The following is a 15,602-nucleotide window of genomic DNA, read 5'->3' as shown; positions in this document are numbered from 1 at the left end:
CTCCAGTGGAGGATCTTGCATGGTGCCATTGCAACTAATGCCTTTTTATTTGTTCTTAATCACAGTGTTTTAAAGGAGTGCCCATTCTGCGGGCTGACCGAAAGCATCTTCCATGTTTTTACTGAGTGCAGGAGATTGGCAGAGATTTTTAATGTTTTAACCCGTGTTTTTAGCCTATTTGGCGTCCTGTTTACTGCCCCTGTTTTTATTTGTGGAGTTGGTTTTAAAAAAAACAGAAAAAGCAAAGTGCCAACTCCTAAATTTTTTAATTGGTGAAGCAAAAATGTCAATCTACCTGACCCATAGGGACAAACTGCAGGGTGGGCCGACCCTTGACCCTGTGGAGGCACAACGTGAAGACCAGACTGAGGCTGGAGTTTTGTTTCCACAGGATCACAGAGAGCATTGATGTGTTTGAACAGCTGTAAAGCCCTGTGAGGCAAATTGTGATTTGTGATATTGGGCTTTATAAATAAAATTGAAATTGAATTGAAATGGGGCCCAATACAATCAGTCACTTCATATAAGAATTTTGTTGGAATTATGTCAACAGGGGTGGTTGAAACTTTCATGCGTGACATGGTTTTTAGGAGCTCTGGCAGAGTAATGAGGTAAAAAGAGCTCAGGGAATCACGATGCGGGTGGGCAGTGTCCAAAAAGGTGGCGTTTGGGGTGATACCAAGTCTTATCTACTCCACCTTAAAAGCAGAGTACAATAGAAAGTTCTCACAGTCAGCATCAGAGTCAGCAGGAGCAGAAGGATAGGCAGGGTTTAGTAAGTGGTCAACAGTCTTGAATAGGAATCTGGGGTTGTGTCGACTGGCAGAAATAAGTTCAGAGTAGTAGTGAGATCTTGCATTTTTCACCATCCTTTTGTAAATTAGTAGTTGCTCTTTCATAGCAGCAACGTGAACCTGGAGACCTGACTTCTATCTGCACTCAGCTTTTCTGCATTCCCTTTTACAGATTTGAATGCTTTAACTGAACCATGGCTGTATTCTAGTGTTAGAGATCGATCTTTTCTTCAGTGGAGCTATGAGATCTAAGGTAGTGGAGCACATGGAGTTGAAGGAGTTAACAAATCATTAGTGGTAGCGAGATCAGAATACACATTTCCAGTGGAATTAAACAGTGTACAAGATTTTGAGGAGCTGTGCTCATTAAAGGTGCGAGTGTATTTGGAGCGGGTTAAGACATTGTTAGCAGCTTGTGGTTCACAGCTGAAGAGAATGCAATGGTGATCAGATATAAACGTGTCCATGATGACAGTTGTGTTGTGAAGGCTCATCCTGACTGGGTGACTGTACACAACAGCATAGCAAGTACATGAATAGTTGGACCAACAGATGTCTTGAAAGCACTTGTTTCTTTAAGTTTTTGTTACGTATGTTTATCTGAAAATAAATGATGATTGAGACTTTTCATCATAAACGACATCTGGAGATGAGTAGGCAAGACTTTGAGGGAAGTTTGAAAAGCAGAATGATTTACTTTATGGTGCAGCAATACACAAAACATCATATTTGTATAAGTTTAATACCACAGTATGTTCCTGCCTTCACAGCAGCCGCAGCAGTTATCCAACAGAATAAAATATCTCTGACTTACGTAGCTCCGATCTCTCTAAGGGACAGGAACGCAGGAGAGAAATGATACTGGATGAATCTGTTGGTATCAAGTTCAATGACGTCTTGAATTTCTGAAGAAAAATAAGGAGAGAAAAAGACAGTTTTTTAAGAAAAATTAAAAGAGGTGTTGAGAAGAAATATTATGAACAGTGTACCTCACCAAGCACCACTGCGTTTCAGAGCATATCACATGTAGTCTGTGTGGTTCAGCAACATTCAGCAGTTACGTCACATCTCTACTGCACTGCTGTTGGCTGCAGCTAAACTTTTTTGTGCTGGAGATTAAGACCTAAAACGTGTTTAGACCCTCCTGCAACAACAGATCCACACTGACTCTACAAAACAACTGCAGGAAATCATAAAACTAGATTTACCGCCTCACGGTTGTACTGTATGCCTCTGCGTCAAGTTGTACTTACAGTTTACATCCATGTCTGTGAGAACATACTTCACACATCTTCCCCCGACAGCACAGAAGATCTATATAATCAGCCCAGTTTCAAGGTGGACACTCAAGATTTTTTTAATTTTATTTTGTTTTTATTGGCAACCAGAGGACTTATAAGAAAAACAGTTAAAACACTTTACTACATGCCTGTTTTGGCAGTAATATATCACATAAAAGGGGGGAAAAGTGCTTAGGCAAGAAATAAACAAGCAGATAAACAAAAGCATACAGAAAAAAAAAAAACTCAACATCAAGGTTCAAGTCACATCACTTTTGTTTTACTGTCCTGAAGCTCCACATTGACCAGTTAGGTCCCAAATAAAGTGAAAATAGATCAATCAACTTATTAAATGGAGTAACAGTGGAAATGTGAAAATTTACATTATAACTTCAAACTCGTTATTTTGTTTACAAACATTGGAAAACATAATAAAATCTCCAAATGTGAATCTATTGAGTTCCTTCCCCAATGGCCATATTTTACAGGCATTAAATGCTGGTACCCCCAAAAAAAGTATATTACCGAACAAATGGCAGGACTGGCAGTATTCAAAATATGCACACAAGTCTCACACAAAGTCTGGTCCTTGGAGTTTAATAAAGTCAAGCCACCTTAACCATACATTGATGAATTTATCTTGTTGTGTTCTGGGGGAATATGTCAATTTAGCCATTGTATATCTTTGATGGACTATGTCTATCCAGTCCTTAATTGAGGGAGCCTGGGGCTTCAGCCACTTGTGAGTTATAGCTTTCTTACATGCAGCCAAGCAGAGTTGTCAAGAGGGTTCTACCTTTGAAGTTTATCTCTTGTGGAATATTGCATAGATATAAAACATCAAATCTCAAAGGTATATTGGCTCTGAACACCCTCTCGAAGATCTGATGGATATTCTTCCAGTAAGTAACCAGGACAGGGTAGACCAAAATATATGATAGTGATTCACATTTACGACCTGGCATTGCCTTCAACAATCCAAGTTGCTAGATCTATGTCACTTCTGTTGGGGAGTAATGAAAAACTGAACCAAACTCTGTCGCAGTGCCGCAGACGGGGGTGGCGTGCGCGGTGCTTGCCCGTTGAAGTCAGGGGAAGGGGCTTTGCAGGAAAGTCACTCTGTAAGGCCTACAGCCTCCTGGGCATCACAGGAGCACGCAAGAGAAGAGCCATCAGTACAGCTTCCGAGGCTGCAGAGAGAGCCTCACGATGGCTGTGGGTCAGGAGGGACAAGCAGTGGGCGATCGCTTCTTGGACACAGGCTGGGAACTGATCACTCCCGGTCGGGTCGCCTGGGTGAGGGGGTCTGAAGTTGAAAAACCCGAAACCCGCTGTGACCCTAGGTACTATCACTGATGATGTGTCCAAGAAACTGCATCACAAGATGTATGTAACAACCATGTCATTCTGGCTAGGCCAGTGACATCCAGGAACAGACTGGTTGACGACCATGAACTGAGTGGTGACAGCTTGGAGAGACAGCAGACAGCACGGAAAGACGGCAACCGGGGCAGGAAGGGCCAGCAACCCGACCTGCATCTTCTGTGAGGAAGAACCCAAACTCAGCTACGAAAAGTCCCAGAGAAACATACCCCCAGGGGAGCCCGAGAGGGGGGGGGAAATGAGCACCCCACACGGACAGACAACCAGGCAACGACCCATGCAAACGGACAATCGACAACGAACGCCGTATGTGTATGCGGCAAAAGCTGCAAAAACCCACGGGGTCTGAAGATCCACCAGACCAAGATGGGATGTTTGGTGAATGCGCAGCCAGAGCAGCGCTCAAGGAACAGCCTCAGAGAGACGCAGGAGGAACCAGGCCGGGAATCATCCCACAGTGCCCAGAACCCCCACGCCCCAGAGGACCTTGGTGAGACGCAGGAGGAGCCGGGCCAGGAGTCACCCCACAGCGCCCAGAACCTCCATGCTTAGGAAACCCAAGCGCCAGGCATTCCACAACACCAACGGCGGGTTAAGTGGCCTCCAGCCAGCATAGGGATTGAGTGGCGGCAATTCGATGATGATGTGGATGGTATCCTGGAAGCTACCATGAAGGGAGGGGCAGACAGGAAACTCCAAACAATGGCAACCATGATCATCAGTATTGCCACTGAAAGGTTTGGTTTAGTAGAGAAGCGTTCTGCTACAAACCAGTACTCCAAGAACCGCAGGGCACAAAAGATCTCACATCTACGTCAGGAACTTTCGACTCTTGAAGAGGCAGTTCAAGCAGGCAAGTGAGGACGAAAAGCCAGGACTGGCAGAACTACGTGGTGTCCTTAGGAAGAAGCTGCTGACCCTCCGTCGAGCAGAGTGGCACAGGAGGCGGGCTAAAGAGAGAGCCAAAAGACGTGCTGCCTTTCTAGCAAACCCTTTTGGGTTTACCAAACAGCTTCTAGGCCAGAAGCGCAGCGGCCACCTCACGTGCTCAAAAGAGGAGATAGACTCCTATCTTCACAACACCTACAGCGATGCAGCCCAGGACGAGGACCTAGGCGAATGCAGAGACCTGATCAATCCACCTGTGCCAACCACAGTCTTTAACACCAAAGCACCCAGTTGGAAAGAAATCCAAACTGTTGTCAAGGCTGCCAGAACCAGCTCAGCACCTGGACCCAATGGTGTTCCTTACCTGGTGTACAAGAGGTGCCCCAAGCTCTTGCAGCGTCTGTGGAGGATCTTGAGGGTGATCTGGAGGAGGGGGAAGGTTGCCCAACAATGGAGATCCGCGGAAGGGGTGTGGGTTCCAAAGGAAGAAAAGTCAACCACCATTGAGCAGTTTAGGACCATCTCACTGCTTAATGTCGAGGGGAAGATTTTCTTCAGTATCCTTTCCCATTGGCTGTCAGACTACCTCCTAAAGAACCAGTACATCGACCCCTCTGTGCAAAAGGGGGGGATCCCAGGGGTTCCAGGGTGCCTTGAACACAGCAGAGTGGTTACACAACTGATCAGAGAGGTCCGAGAAGGGAAAGGAGACCTGGCTGTACTATGGCTGGACCTAGCCAATGCATATGGCTCCATACCCCACAAGTTAATGGAGGTGGCATTGGAGAGGCACCATGTCCCGAGCAACATCAAAGTCCTCATCATGGATTATTATAACAGCTTTAATCTGAGGTTCACCTCCGGCACAGTTACATCTGAGCGGCACCAACTGGGGAAAGGGATCATCACTGGATGTACCATTTCAGGGATACTCTTCACCCTGGCCATGAACATGCTGGTCAAGTCTGCCGAGCTGGAGTGCAGAGGCCCCTAAACCAAGTCCGGAACCCGTCAGCCCGCCATCAGAGCATTTATGGATGATTTGACAGCAACAACAGTGTCAATCCCTGGATGCAGATGGATCCTCCAGGGCTTGGAGAGGCTAACCACCTGGGCTCAGATGCGCTTCAAGCCGGAAAAATCCAGGTTCTCTAGTCCTGAAGAGAGGGAAGGTGATCGACCGGTTCTACTTCTCTCTAAGAGGTACCCATATTCCATCAGTCACAGAGAAACCAGTGAAGAGCCTCGGAAAAATCTTTGACTGCTCCCTAAAGGATGCTGCTTCCATCAGGGCAACCAACAAACAACTGGAGAGTTGGCTGACTACAGTCGACAAGTCAGGTCTTCCGGGGAAATTCAAGGCGTGGTTATACCAGCATGGTGTCCTGCCTAGGATGCTGTGGCCATTGCTGGTATACGAATTTCCAATCTCCACTGTGGAAGGACTTGAGAGGAGGGTCAGCAGCCACCTGCGACGTTGGTTGGGCTTACCTCGAAGTCTAAGCAGCATCGCCCTCTACGGCAACAAGAACAAGCTGACGCTCCCCATCAACAGCCTTACCGAGGAGTTCATGGTTACCAGAGCGAGGGAGGTGCTCCAGTACAGGGAATCCAAGGACCCAAAAGTATCTCAAGCTGGCATCGAGGTGAGGACTATCAGAAAGTGGAGGGCACAGGAGGATGTGGACCAGGCAGAATCACGGCTGCGTCACAGAGAGCTTGTGGGATCTGTGGCGACCGGCCGTGCAGGCCTGGGAACCATTCCAACAACTCACTACAACAAACTTGAGGGCAAGGAAAGGCGGGACCTGGTCCAACGCGAAGTGAGGGCTGGGGTCGAGGAGCAGCGTGCAAGCCAGACGGTGGGATTGAGACAACAGGGCGCATGGACCAGATGGGAAGAAGCCATGGATAGGAAGATCTCATGGCCTGAGTTGTGGAGGGCGGAACCCCACCGCATCAAATTCTTCATTCAGTCTGTCTATGATGTCCTGCCCAGCCCATCGAACCTCTTCTGTTGGGGCAAGGTCGATACTCCAGCATGTCCCTTGTGCCAAGGAAGAGGAACTCTGGAGCACATCCTCAGCAGCTGTCCTAAAGCACTTGGAGATGGCCGCTATCGCTGGCGCCATGACCAGGTGCTGAAGGCGGTTGCTGAGTCCATCAACACTGCCATCGACCAGAACAAGCGCTTGCAACCACCAAGGCGTGAAATCTCATTCGTGCGAGCCGGAGAACAACTACCTTCCCGACCGAAAGCCCAAACAGGCCTCCTGAGAACAGCAAAGGACTGGCAGCTAAGGGTGGACCTGGGAAAGCAACTTACATTCCCTGAAAACATTGTGGAAACCAGCCTTAGACCAGACATCGTCCTGCTCTCAGAAACATCCAAGCAGGTCGTCTTGTTGGAGCTAACGGTGCCCTGGGAGGAGAGGATGGAGGAAGCCAGTGAGAGGAAGAGGGAGAAATATGCGGAGCTGGTGGAGGAGTGCCGCAGACGGGGTGGCGTGCGTGGTGCTTGCCCGTTGAAGTCAGGGGAAGGGGCTTTGCAGGGAAGTCACTCTGTAAGGCCTACAGCCTCCTGAGCCTCACGATGGCTGTGGATCAGGAGGGACAAGCAGCGGGCGATCGGTTCTTGGACACAGGTCGGGAACTGATCACTCCTGGTCGGGTCGCCTGGTTGAGGGGGTCTGAAGTTGAAAGACCCGAAACCCCCTGTGACCCTAGGTACTGTCACTGATGATGTGTCCAAGAAACTGCATCACAAGATGTATGTAACAACCATTCCAACAAAACTCTCTTCAAATAAGGGAACTTGTAGTTTTCCACTGTATTTGGCAAACCCTATGCCATTCCTCCTGAGAGAGAACCCTACTGTCTTTCTTTCTATACAGTGACATTCTGTTTGAGAAAGAGTTGCATATCCTCAAAAAAATTTAGCATTGCTTTCAGAGTTATATACAGATATAAGATTTTCATTTTCCAGCCTCTAGGGTTGCCAAATCCTTGTCTTTTGTGGTTGCTAACAAATAATGCTGCATCTGGAGGAATCTGTAAGAATCGTGATCTTCGAGATTGTACTCTTTTCTCACAGTCTGAAAACTTTTCAGTGCCCCTTTATTCATTAGAGTGCAGTAAGCTGTAACACCTGTCCTTGCCCCCTAAATGCTAGCACTTTTATCACTCAAGTTGGGCGGAAAAGTCATTGTCAAAGGCACACCTTCTTAATAATTTTGAAATTTTCATCATCACACAATTTTTGAGTTTCCTTCCAAATCATCAGAGACAAATTAATAAATGGATTTCCTTCATCCAAGAGATGTTTGACTAGTGTTTCATCCATAACAATAGCTTGAAGTGGTATCTTAGCCATCATTGCCAACTCTAACTTCTTCCATCTAGCCAAATAACCAGGATTGCACCAACATATATGAGGACTCAACTGAGGGGCGTAATAATACTCTAACGAGGTAAGGTTTCATAGGTTTTATATTTAATTCTTGGCTTTCTGCTATTCCATAAATACCTGGATATATGTTTGTCCCATTCCAGGAATTGTTGAGTTGTCACTTGTACAGGCAATGTTTGAAAGAGATATAGTAGTCGTTGCAGAATATTAATTTTGACAGATTCAACCCTTGAACTTAGATTATGGGATTGAATGGCATCAATTGTCACCTCAGCACTGAGAATATTATTTTGGGCCTCTGTAACTGCTGCTAGGTGGAGGGAGTATAAAGAAGTGTCAGTCTGTGAGTCGTTGTCTAAATGAAGCTCAGCGTAAATTCAACCAGGAAGACTTTCTTTGTGCTCATCCATTCACAATTATCTCCATCCCACTCCCACTGCTTCCTCTAATCAGCTGACTATGGGTGTTCACTCTTCTAGTTATCCAATCAAACTGTGCCACAATCTCTATCAGCCAATCAGGATGCCACAGCTAAATTTTAAATATGCTCTCTTTTCTGCTGCTGTCAGCCATCATTTTAGGCAGAATCTTTGCTCTGGCAATCGCTCACCTTACCTTTTTCTTTCAGTCTCTGGTTGATGGTAGCAAACCGATGTGTGATTCCTCAGCAGAAGCGGAATCATCTCTCACCCATCACGTCCTCCCGTTCAGACAGTCTCGCCTGTTACAGTCAGTATTATCAACATGTAACTTCATTCTTCGTTTCCATCTTCAGTCATCTCTATCTCAGTGACGTGTACGGATTCAAGATATGAGCCCAAGCTACACGTAACATGATCTGTTACTTCGGGACACTTTGCATACGTACACCCGGATTGCCACACGTAGTCCCTGGCTACTCTGGCCAAGCTTTCCACACCCACCTTGCTTCAGTCCTTGGATATGCCTCAGGCTCGGCTTTGTCAGCATCCACATCACCACAGGCCTCCACAGGCAGCCGACCTCCACTTTCAACCAGCGCTTCATTCCGCCTCCAGCCTCCCAACAACCCTGGTACACCCGGATCCCTAACGGCAAGAGAGCCAGCGGTTCAATCCAATCCGATCAAACAGCCCTCCTCACTGTTTAAATTAAGCCTGTCATAAATCTTTTAATCAATTCACTGCTCCTGACAAACATTTTCACTGCATCGTTAATACAGTGAAAATGCATTAAGCGCCTGCCCCAATTGTCATGTTTTCAGACTGCTTGGTTGTGGTAATCATGACTCCTGGTTGTAAATAGTTTTGAGCTATCTTTTTATAATTATATCCATCACAGATTCACTAATTCTTCAACGTCATCCATGACTGAGTGCCAGAATGTACCTCAGTCTGTGTCATGTAGACAAGACCATGGGGCAGCCTCTGATAACCCTGACTATTTCCCAATCTCTCACACATAAGGGCATATAGTTGGTAACTCATTTTGAGCTCAGCGAGATGGCCGCGTGGTTACCCTCTCATATACGGATGGCAAAACTCTGGCATAGATGTTCTGTTTGCATATAGCAGTGATCCATAGCATCATTCGTCTGCTGCCTACAGGGGAAATACAGCTGGTCAGCATACTCTTGAGGATGCCCATGTAATCTCTAATCCTCTTTGTGACACTCGTTCAGTTCAGTGGTGGGGTATTTATCATAAAAGACCAATTTGGTCTAATTGGGCAATAATAATCTCAGTCTACTAATTGTTGAGATAGATGCATGCTAAAAACAGGGATTGCATTCCCATTTGAAAATATGCAGCTGCACAAACGTTACACCTCCAAAACACTAGTCGATGGCAGGGTTTCTGTGGAGTGCTGTAAAGTTTAGTTGATTCAAAAAACACCCAAAACACACAATAAAAATGGCTTAATAGCGACAATTTCAAACACAAGTATAAAATCAGCTTCACTATAACTCGCAGCATTCACAGACAAAGCACTTGTCTTTTACTGGATACATTTTCCCCACAAAGACAGCATGCTAACATTTTTAGTACAAGCCTATGGCATTCTACATTGTATAAATTAGACTAGTGGCTAGCAGACTCTCCTCTACTCATATGAAGCCAGGGACAACAGCAACATTTAACAAAGTCATTCCTACCAAATAAAGTCAGTAGCATGGCCATTTGACCTTTTTCAAGCTGTATTTGGCCATTGGCGACCCTATCTCAATCATCATAAATCTCAACTGTCGCAATAATTGCCAGGGCAGAATTTCTCTACTATTACCAGATTAGCAAAGTACTCACGGATAACTTCATCCGTGGGTTTTTTGGGGGGTCAGGTATGACCCAATATTAGCAGTGTTTCATAAATCAAGTTTCTGTGCCCTAATTTCTTGCTATTCATGCAGCTGGTGGTGGTCTTACATGGTTTTCTCATCTGCTATATTTGATGGAGTCACAGTCATCAATCAATCAATTATATTTAAGCCCAATATCACAAATCACAATTTGCCTCGCAGCGGATAAGGAACCCCCCCCATCCCCCCCCCCCCACCAAAAAAAAAACCCTTTAACGGTAGAAAAAACAGTAGAAACCTCAGGAAGAGCAACTGAGGAGGGATCCCTCTTCCAGGAAGGACAGACGTGCAATAGATGTCGTACAGAACAGATCAACATAATAAATTAACAGTAATCCGTATGACACAATGAGACAGAAAGAGAGACAGAGAGAGAGAGAAGAGAGACGCAGGACAGACGGTAATGACAGTAGCTTACAACAACATTAATGAATGTAATAATATTATAATAATATTACAATTATAATTCTGGCTATTGTGGTACAATATGTTTTAAGTATATATTAATATCTGATAGTATACATATGTGACAATAATCATATGTGTATAATAACAGTAGAAGTATGAATAATGATAACAGCAGCAGGAGGCATCTGGCAGGACCACGGCAGCAGCACAACCACACACGTCACACTATCCAGGCACCGCTGCGATATAAGTTAACCTGCGAGACAGTGGAGCACAAAGGCTTCGTCATGCATCAGCCATTTGCTATTTCCGTTTGGTTGTCATATTGCTTTTTTGTCATAGCTGACTTAGGGCCCTATTTAGATGGTCTAAAGCGGACGGCGGAGGGCGCATAATCCGTGTCGCAAGTGTCATTGCTATTTAGATGCAGGCGCAGTTGTCATTTTCATGCCCTGCGCCCCCGTCATCTAACTAGCAATTGAACTTACGCTTCTCTGGGTGTGTTGGTCTAAAAATGAGGAGTGGTCAGGCGCAGTCATGGCGCGTTGCTAGTTAGATTACGTAAAAAGCAAATGCACCAGTGACCAACAAAAACCTGGTCTAAAGTCAACGGTGCAGTATTTCACTGTTAAACAAGTTATGGTCTAAAGTCAACGGTGCAGTATTTCACTGTTAAACAAGTTAGTAATATGCGTCTCTAGGCGGATGCACAACGCGTGTGCACTCTGCTCAGACACACATGGAGCAGCCACACATATGCAAAAGATAACAAATAAAAATATGATTACAATGTGAAAGGTTATTATTGTGCACATTAAAATATTTATCAGAAACACGTCTTAATGGTCAGTCATTAATCAGAACGATCTAATCGCAGTAATAATGATCATCATAATCCGGGAGGTCCAGTGTCCGAATATATGGAACTGCGAGCAGACCTCCATGGGCTGATGATGCATAGCTTGTAAAATGAACTTGTCTTTCCCAATTGAATTGTGATCATTTTGGCATGTAAATCACAAAATCCAAGATGTGAAAACGTTTTATAAACTTTATTTTGACATAAACACAACAATAACCAGCTTCTGTGAACTAAAAACATAACTTATAGCCCTACAAGTACAAATGTATATTTTAAAAAAAAGCTTTTAGAACGTAAAACTGAAAATCATCTTGTCAGGGGGAAGAGGAGGAGGAGGATGCACAGCAGCCGCACAGCCGGGGGCACCCGGGGGCAGCTCCGCAGCCCGCGCGCAGCCAGACCAGACTGCCCGGGTGCAGCCAAGGGACCAGCCCTTCCTGGTCCTTCAGGTGGGGGGGGTCAGGATGCTGGAGAGGGAGCTGGGCTCTCTAACCTCCCGGGTTAAAATAAAATTTAATAACTTACAACTTGTTGACAGTTTTTCTCTCGTGCGCACGCTCTCTCTTTCTCTCTCGCAGTCTCACTCTGTTTCTTTTCTTTTGGCTTTTCTAAGATGACAGATGCTGAATATATACTCCCTATCTGATGCTGTGGCTGTTTGTGGTTGGCTGAGAGGGATGTGAACTTATTAGTTTGCAGCTGTGTTAATCAAATCAGGTTGGGTTTCCATTACGCGTGCCAAACTGTGCCAATCCCCTTTGATCTGTCATCAGATGTGACGGGACAGTCGATATAGAGATACATTTATCGTCTCCTCAGCTGTAAAACGCTCACTCTTTCCAGTTGGTAGGTCCGCCATGTAACTAGCTCTCCGCCGTGCGCTCCAACCGCGCCTCTTTTAAAGGGAATGAGAGGTGACACTCTGATTGGCTTATTGAATGATACGCCCAAAACACACCCATGACTGATTCACAGAGTAAGTCCAACCCTCTCCGCCATGGCGCACAGTCTGAAAACGCGCTGTCTAACTAGCAAGTGACTGGGACACGCCCATGCACCGCACGCCTGGTGCTTTGCGTTTTAGACCATCTAAATAGGGCCCTTAGACTTAGACTTACTTTATTCGTCCCAGAGGGAAATTCGTTTCCACTAACTGATTTCCTGAGATAGATCACAGATATCACAGGCACAGACATGTCACAGACATCACAAAACATTACATGTTGGACTTGATATTTGCTTGCTTTTCAGACCTATTTTCTTTGCACATGTTTATGTGATTCCTATTCTGTCTGCCTCAATTCAGTTTGGCTTGCTGTCATTTATGGTTATTGGTATGGTATTTGTCGTTGGACCTTATTTTCCTTTCACCATTTTATTTAAGTTGGTCTTATGACCTTAGTTTTTACCTGGTCTATGACCTTTTATTTATGTTCTGTCCTTGTGGACCTTTTATTATGTTCTACATATAGGCTCCAAGGTCACTACAGCTTCACAACAGTCATGACAGTTTGGTCATCAGACCTTTAATTTCTGTTGCTGACTTAATTTATGTTTGGTCTTTGCCATGATCTCTATCAGCCAATCAGGATGCCACTGCAAAATTTTAAATCTGCAGTCTCTTCTGCTGCTGTCAGCCATTATTTGAGGCAGAATTGTCAAGCCCTCCTCCACCCTGTTCACCTCGAGCTATCGTATCCAGAGTCCAGGACAAGCTCAACAAAAGCTCATTCCTCTACTCATCCAGATCATCGACACTTCTCCATCTTCCTCTCATCTCATCTTCACCACCTCTACCACCACCAGCGTCTAGACCCTGAGGGGGTCCATATTTGACTGTGGATTCATTACCCTCTTTAAATCATACCATCTCACTGGGGTCTAATTGCCAAAGACTTTCCACATTTTTCATTCTTATGTGCACATATTTTTTTTTTTTTAAACCACAGAAGATCACAGGTAACTGAACTGGTAAACTCACATTGGAAAGCTGGGTGATGGTCCTTTCAGACAGCCCCAGGAAACAGGTGAACAGGAACCGGGAAGGCAGAAGCAGAACTCGTGGTTGGAAACAGAGCAGAGTGGTTTACTAGGGAGCAGACAAAGCAGTAGCGTCAGGGATGGGCAGGGTCGATACCAGGGAAGCAGTCCAGAAACAAATGCTAGAAAGTGTTGCATGTAGGCGAAGAACAATCTGGCAAGGAGTGTCTGAAGTGGGCATCCTTATAGTGACAGGGGATAATGATTCACAGGTGAGCAGCGTTAGCCTGATGTGGTGGGCATGGTAGACCAGCAGGAGTGGAAAATGTGTGGATAGGTGATAGGCTGGCAGGTAGGTGTGGCGATGAGGCTGGGTGAATGGAAAATTACTGAATGAGCTCAGGAGATGGCATATATGGAGGATAAAAAGCGCCCACTATGACAGCTGTAGAGCCTCCACATCTTGGATGAGACTGCGGGTCATCATCTCTCAGGCCACTTGTGTTGGCTCTCTTCCAGCCTATTTGATTTAGTTCTTTATCCAACTTTTCATCTTCAGAGATGGATGTCTTAATCCCCAATGTCAGTAGGTCATTTGCTGCTTCCCATGTGGAGCTGTATGTCTTGATGCCCTCCTGGAAATGGAACCCTCAGTTTCGCTGGATAGAGACTTTGGAAGCTGATATTTTTCTCTCTCAGCTGTTTCTTGATCTTGGCGTACTCATCTCTTTTCCTTTGAAGGGCCGGTGAGTAGTCGAGGTCCATGTAAATCCTTTTCCCCTTGTTCTGTAAGTTTTTTTTTATACCCCAGGCTTTGACCAACACCTGTTGCTTGTGATGGTGGTTCACAAATCTCACGAGTGACCTCGGCTGGGCATTTGTCATTAGTTGGTTGGAGGGACATGTGGGCTCATTCCAGCTGATGGTTACCGACGGTGTACCCAATAGCTCCAACAAGTCTCAGTCTACTGCACCACGTCCCCCAATTCTGAGCCTTCAGTAACACCATACATTCACAAGTTGTTCCTCCTTGTCTAGTTCTCTAACTCTTCACATCTTTCTTCAAGTCGCCTCTCATGCCGTAGCAAGTAGCTTAGCAGGAAAGTGGATCTGTCCTCCAAGTGCCTTATCTGACTCTCCACGTGGGTCACATGTTCCCCCATTTTCTCCAGAGATTGCTCCAAGGAGATCATATCTGATGACATTGCCGTCAACTTCTCGTTTTTCTCCTGTCTGAACATTTTGAGCTCTGACAGTTGCTTTCAGTCGAGACTCTGAGCTAACATTAGCGCTAGCATTAGCCTCTCCGAGTTTGCACTTTTGGAAGAAGACTTTTTGTCTTTGTTTTTCCCATCAGAGGACTTCATTTTTTCTTCCAGATTTCTGCTGTGGTGAGTTATTCTGGAATTAAAGATCAATCTCATGCCACCCTTGAATCGATACATTTTGGGAGGAAGGTGGAATTGGGTTTGGGTAGGTCGCCGCTGACAAGCAGCCACCATGTCAGTTGCCAGGACTGGAAGACCAAATCTCTCAGACATCCAAGATTAGTGTCACCAATTCAGTATCTGACCAAATGTCTTCCCTTCTTTTCCTACGATATGACATTACATAATGGCCAGAAAAAATTACGCAGTCACAGTGAAGTTCAGGGGTGGAAGTAACGAATTACAAATACTCACGTTACTGTAATTAAGTAGATTTTTTGGGTACTTGTACTTTTATGAGTATTTTTTTCAAGTGTGTAATTTTACTCCTATTTGAGTACAATTTACACCATGTAATCTACTTCACTACTTTTAAAATCATAAGTCGCTACTGAGTACAGCCACAATTTGAATTAATATTCAAACCTTTCATCTGCATCTTTGTAGCCAATAAGGCTGTCCGATCGCGACCGCGCCAATTAATCTATGACGTAAGGAAAGGACAACTCCGCTGCAGCAGGCACAGGTGTCTGGCGGTAACATACCTACACAGCGGAGTAGAGACTAATTTATGGACTGAAGATTTGGAGACAAAGAAGCGAAGGGTGAGTGTCCATGCGCTCCGCGCAAATCCCGTGAGCTCCGGACCGCAACATAATGGCTTACCGGCGAGTCCGACTCCAGGTCCAGTAATTTCCTCTTTCGTTGGTGTCATGACTGCCCAGTAGTACCTGGACAACCGAGGCACACAGGCACACAGGTATGTGGTGTGTCAGAGGAGAAACGAGCCGTTCACATTTCTCTCTCTGTGTCAGTAACGGTCCACAAACCTCACC

At 45.4% G+C, this 15,602-nt stretch overlaps 1 protein-coding gene across 1 annotated transcript in view; it reads right to left on the bottom strand.

The window, feature by feature from the left end:
* Positions 1-15,602, bottom strand: part of unc119.2 (unc-119 lipid binding chaperone B homolog 2) — a 38,124-nt gene that overhangs the window by 13,113 nt on the left and 9,409 nt on the right. Inside the window, exon 5 of the mRNA XM_050070313.1 lies at positions 1,609-1,699. Within this exon, the coding sequence (XP_049926270.1) occupies positions 1,609-1,699 (91 nt within the window). The remainder of the gene's footprint in view (positions 1-1,608; positions 1,700-15,602) is intronic.

This window comes from Epinephelus moara, chromosome 18 (genome assembly GCF_006386435.1).
Source record: "Epinephelus moara isolate mb chromosome 18, YSFRI_EMoa_1.0, whole genome shotgun sequence".
Taxonomy (NCBI): Eukaryota; Metazoa; Chordata; class Actinopteri; order Perciformes; family Serranidae; genus Epinephelus; species Epinephelus moara.
The sequence above is the reverse complement of the archived record's forward strand: the minus strand, read 5'-3'. Positions and strand labels throughout refer to the sequence as shown.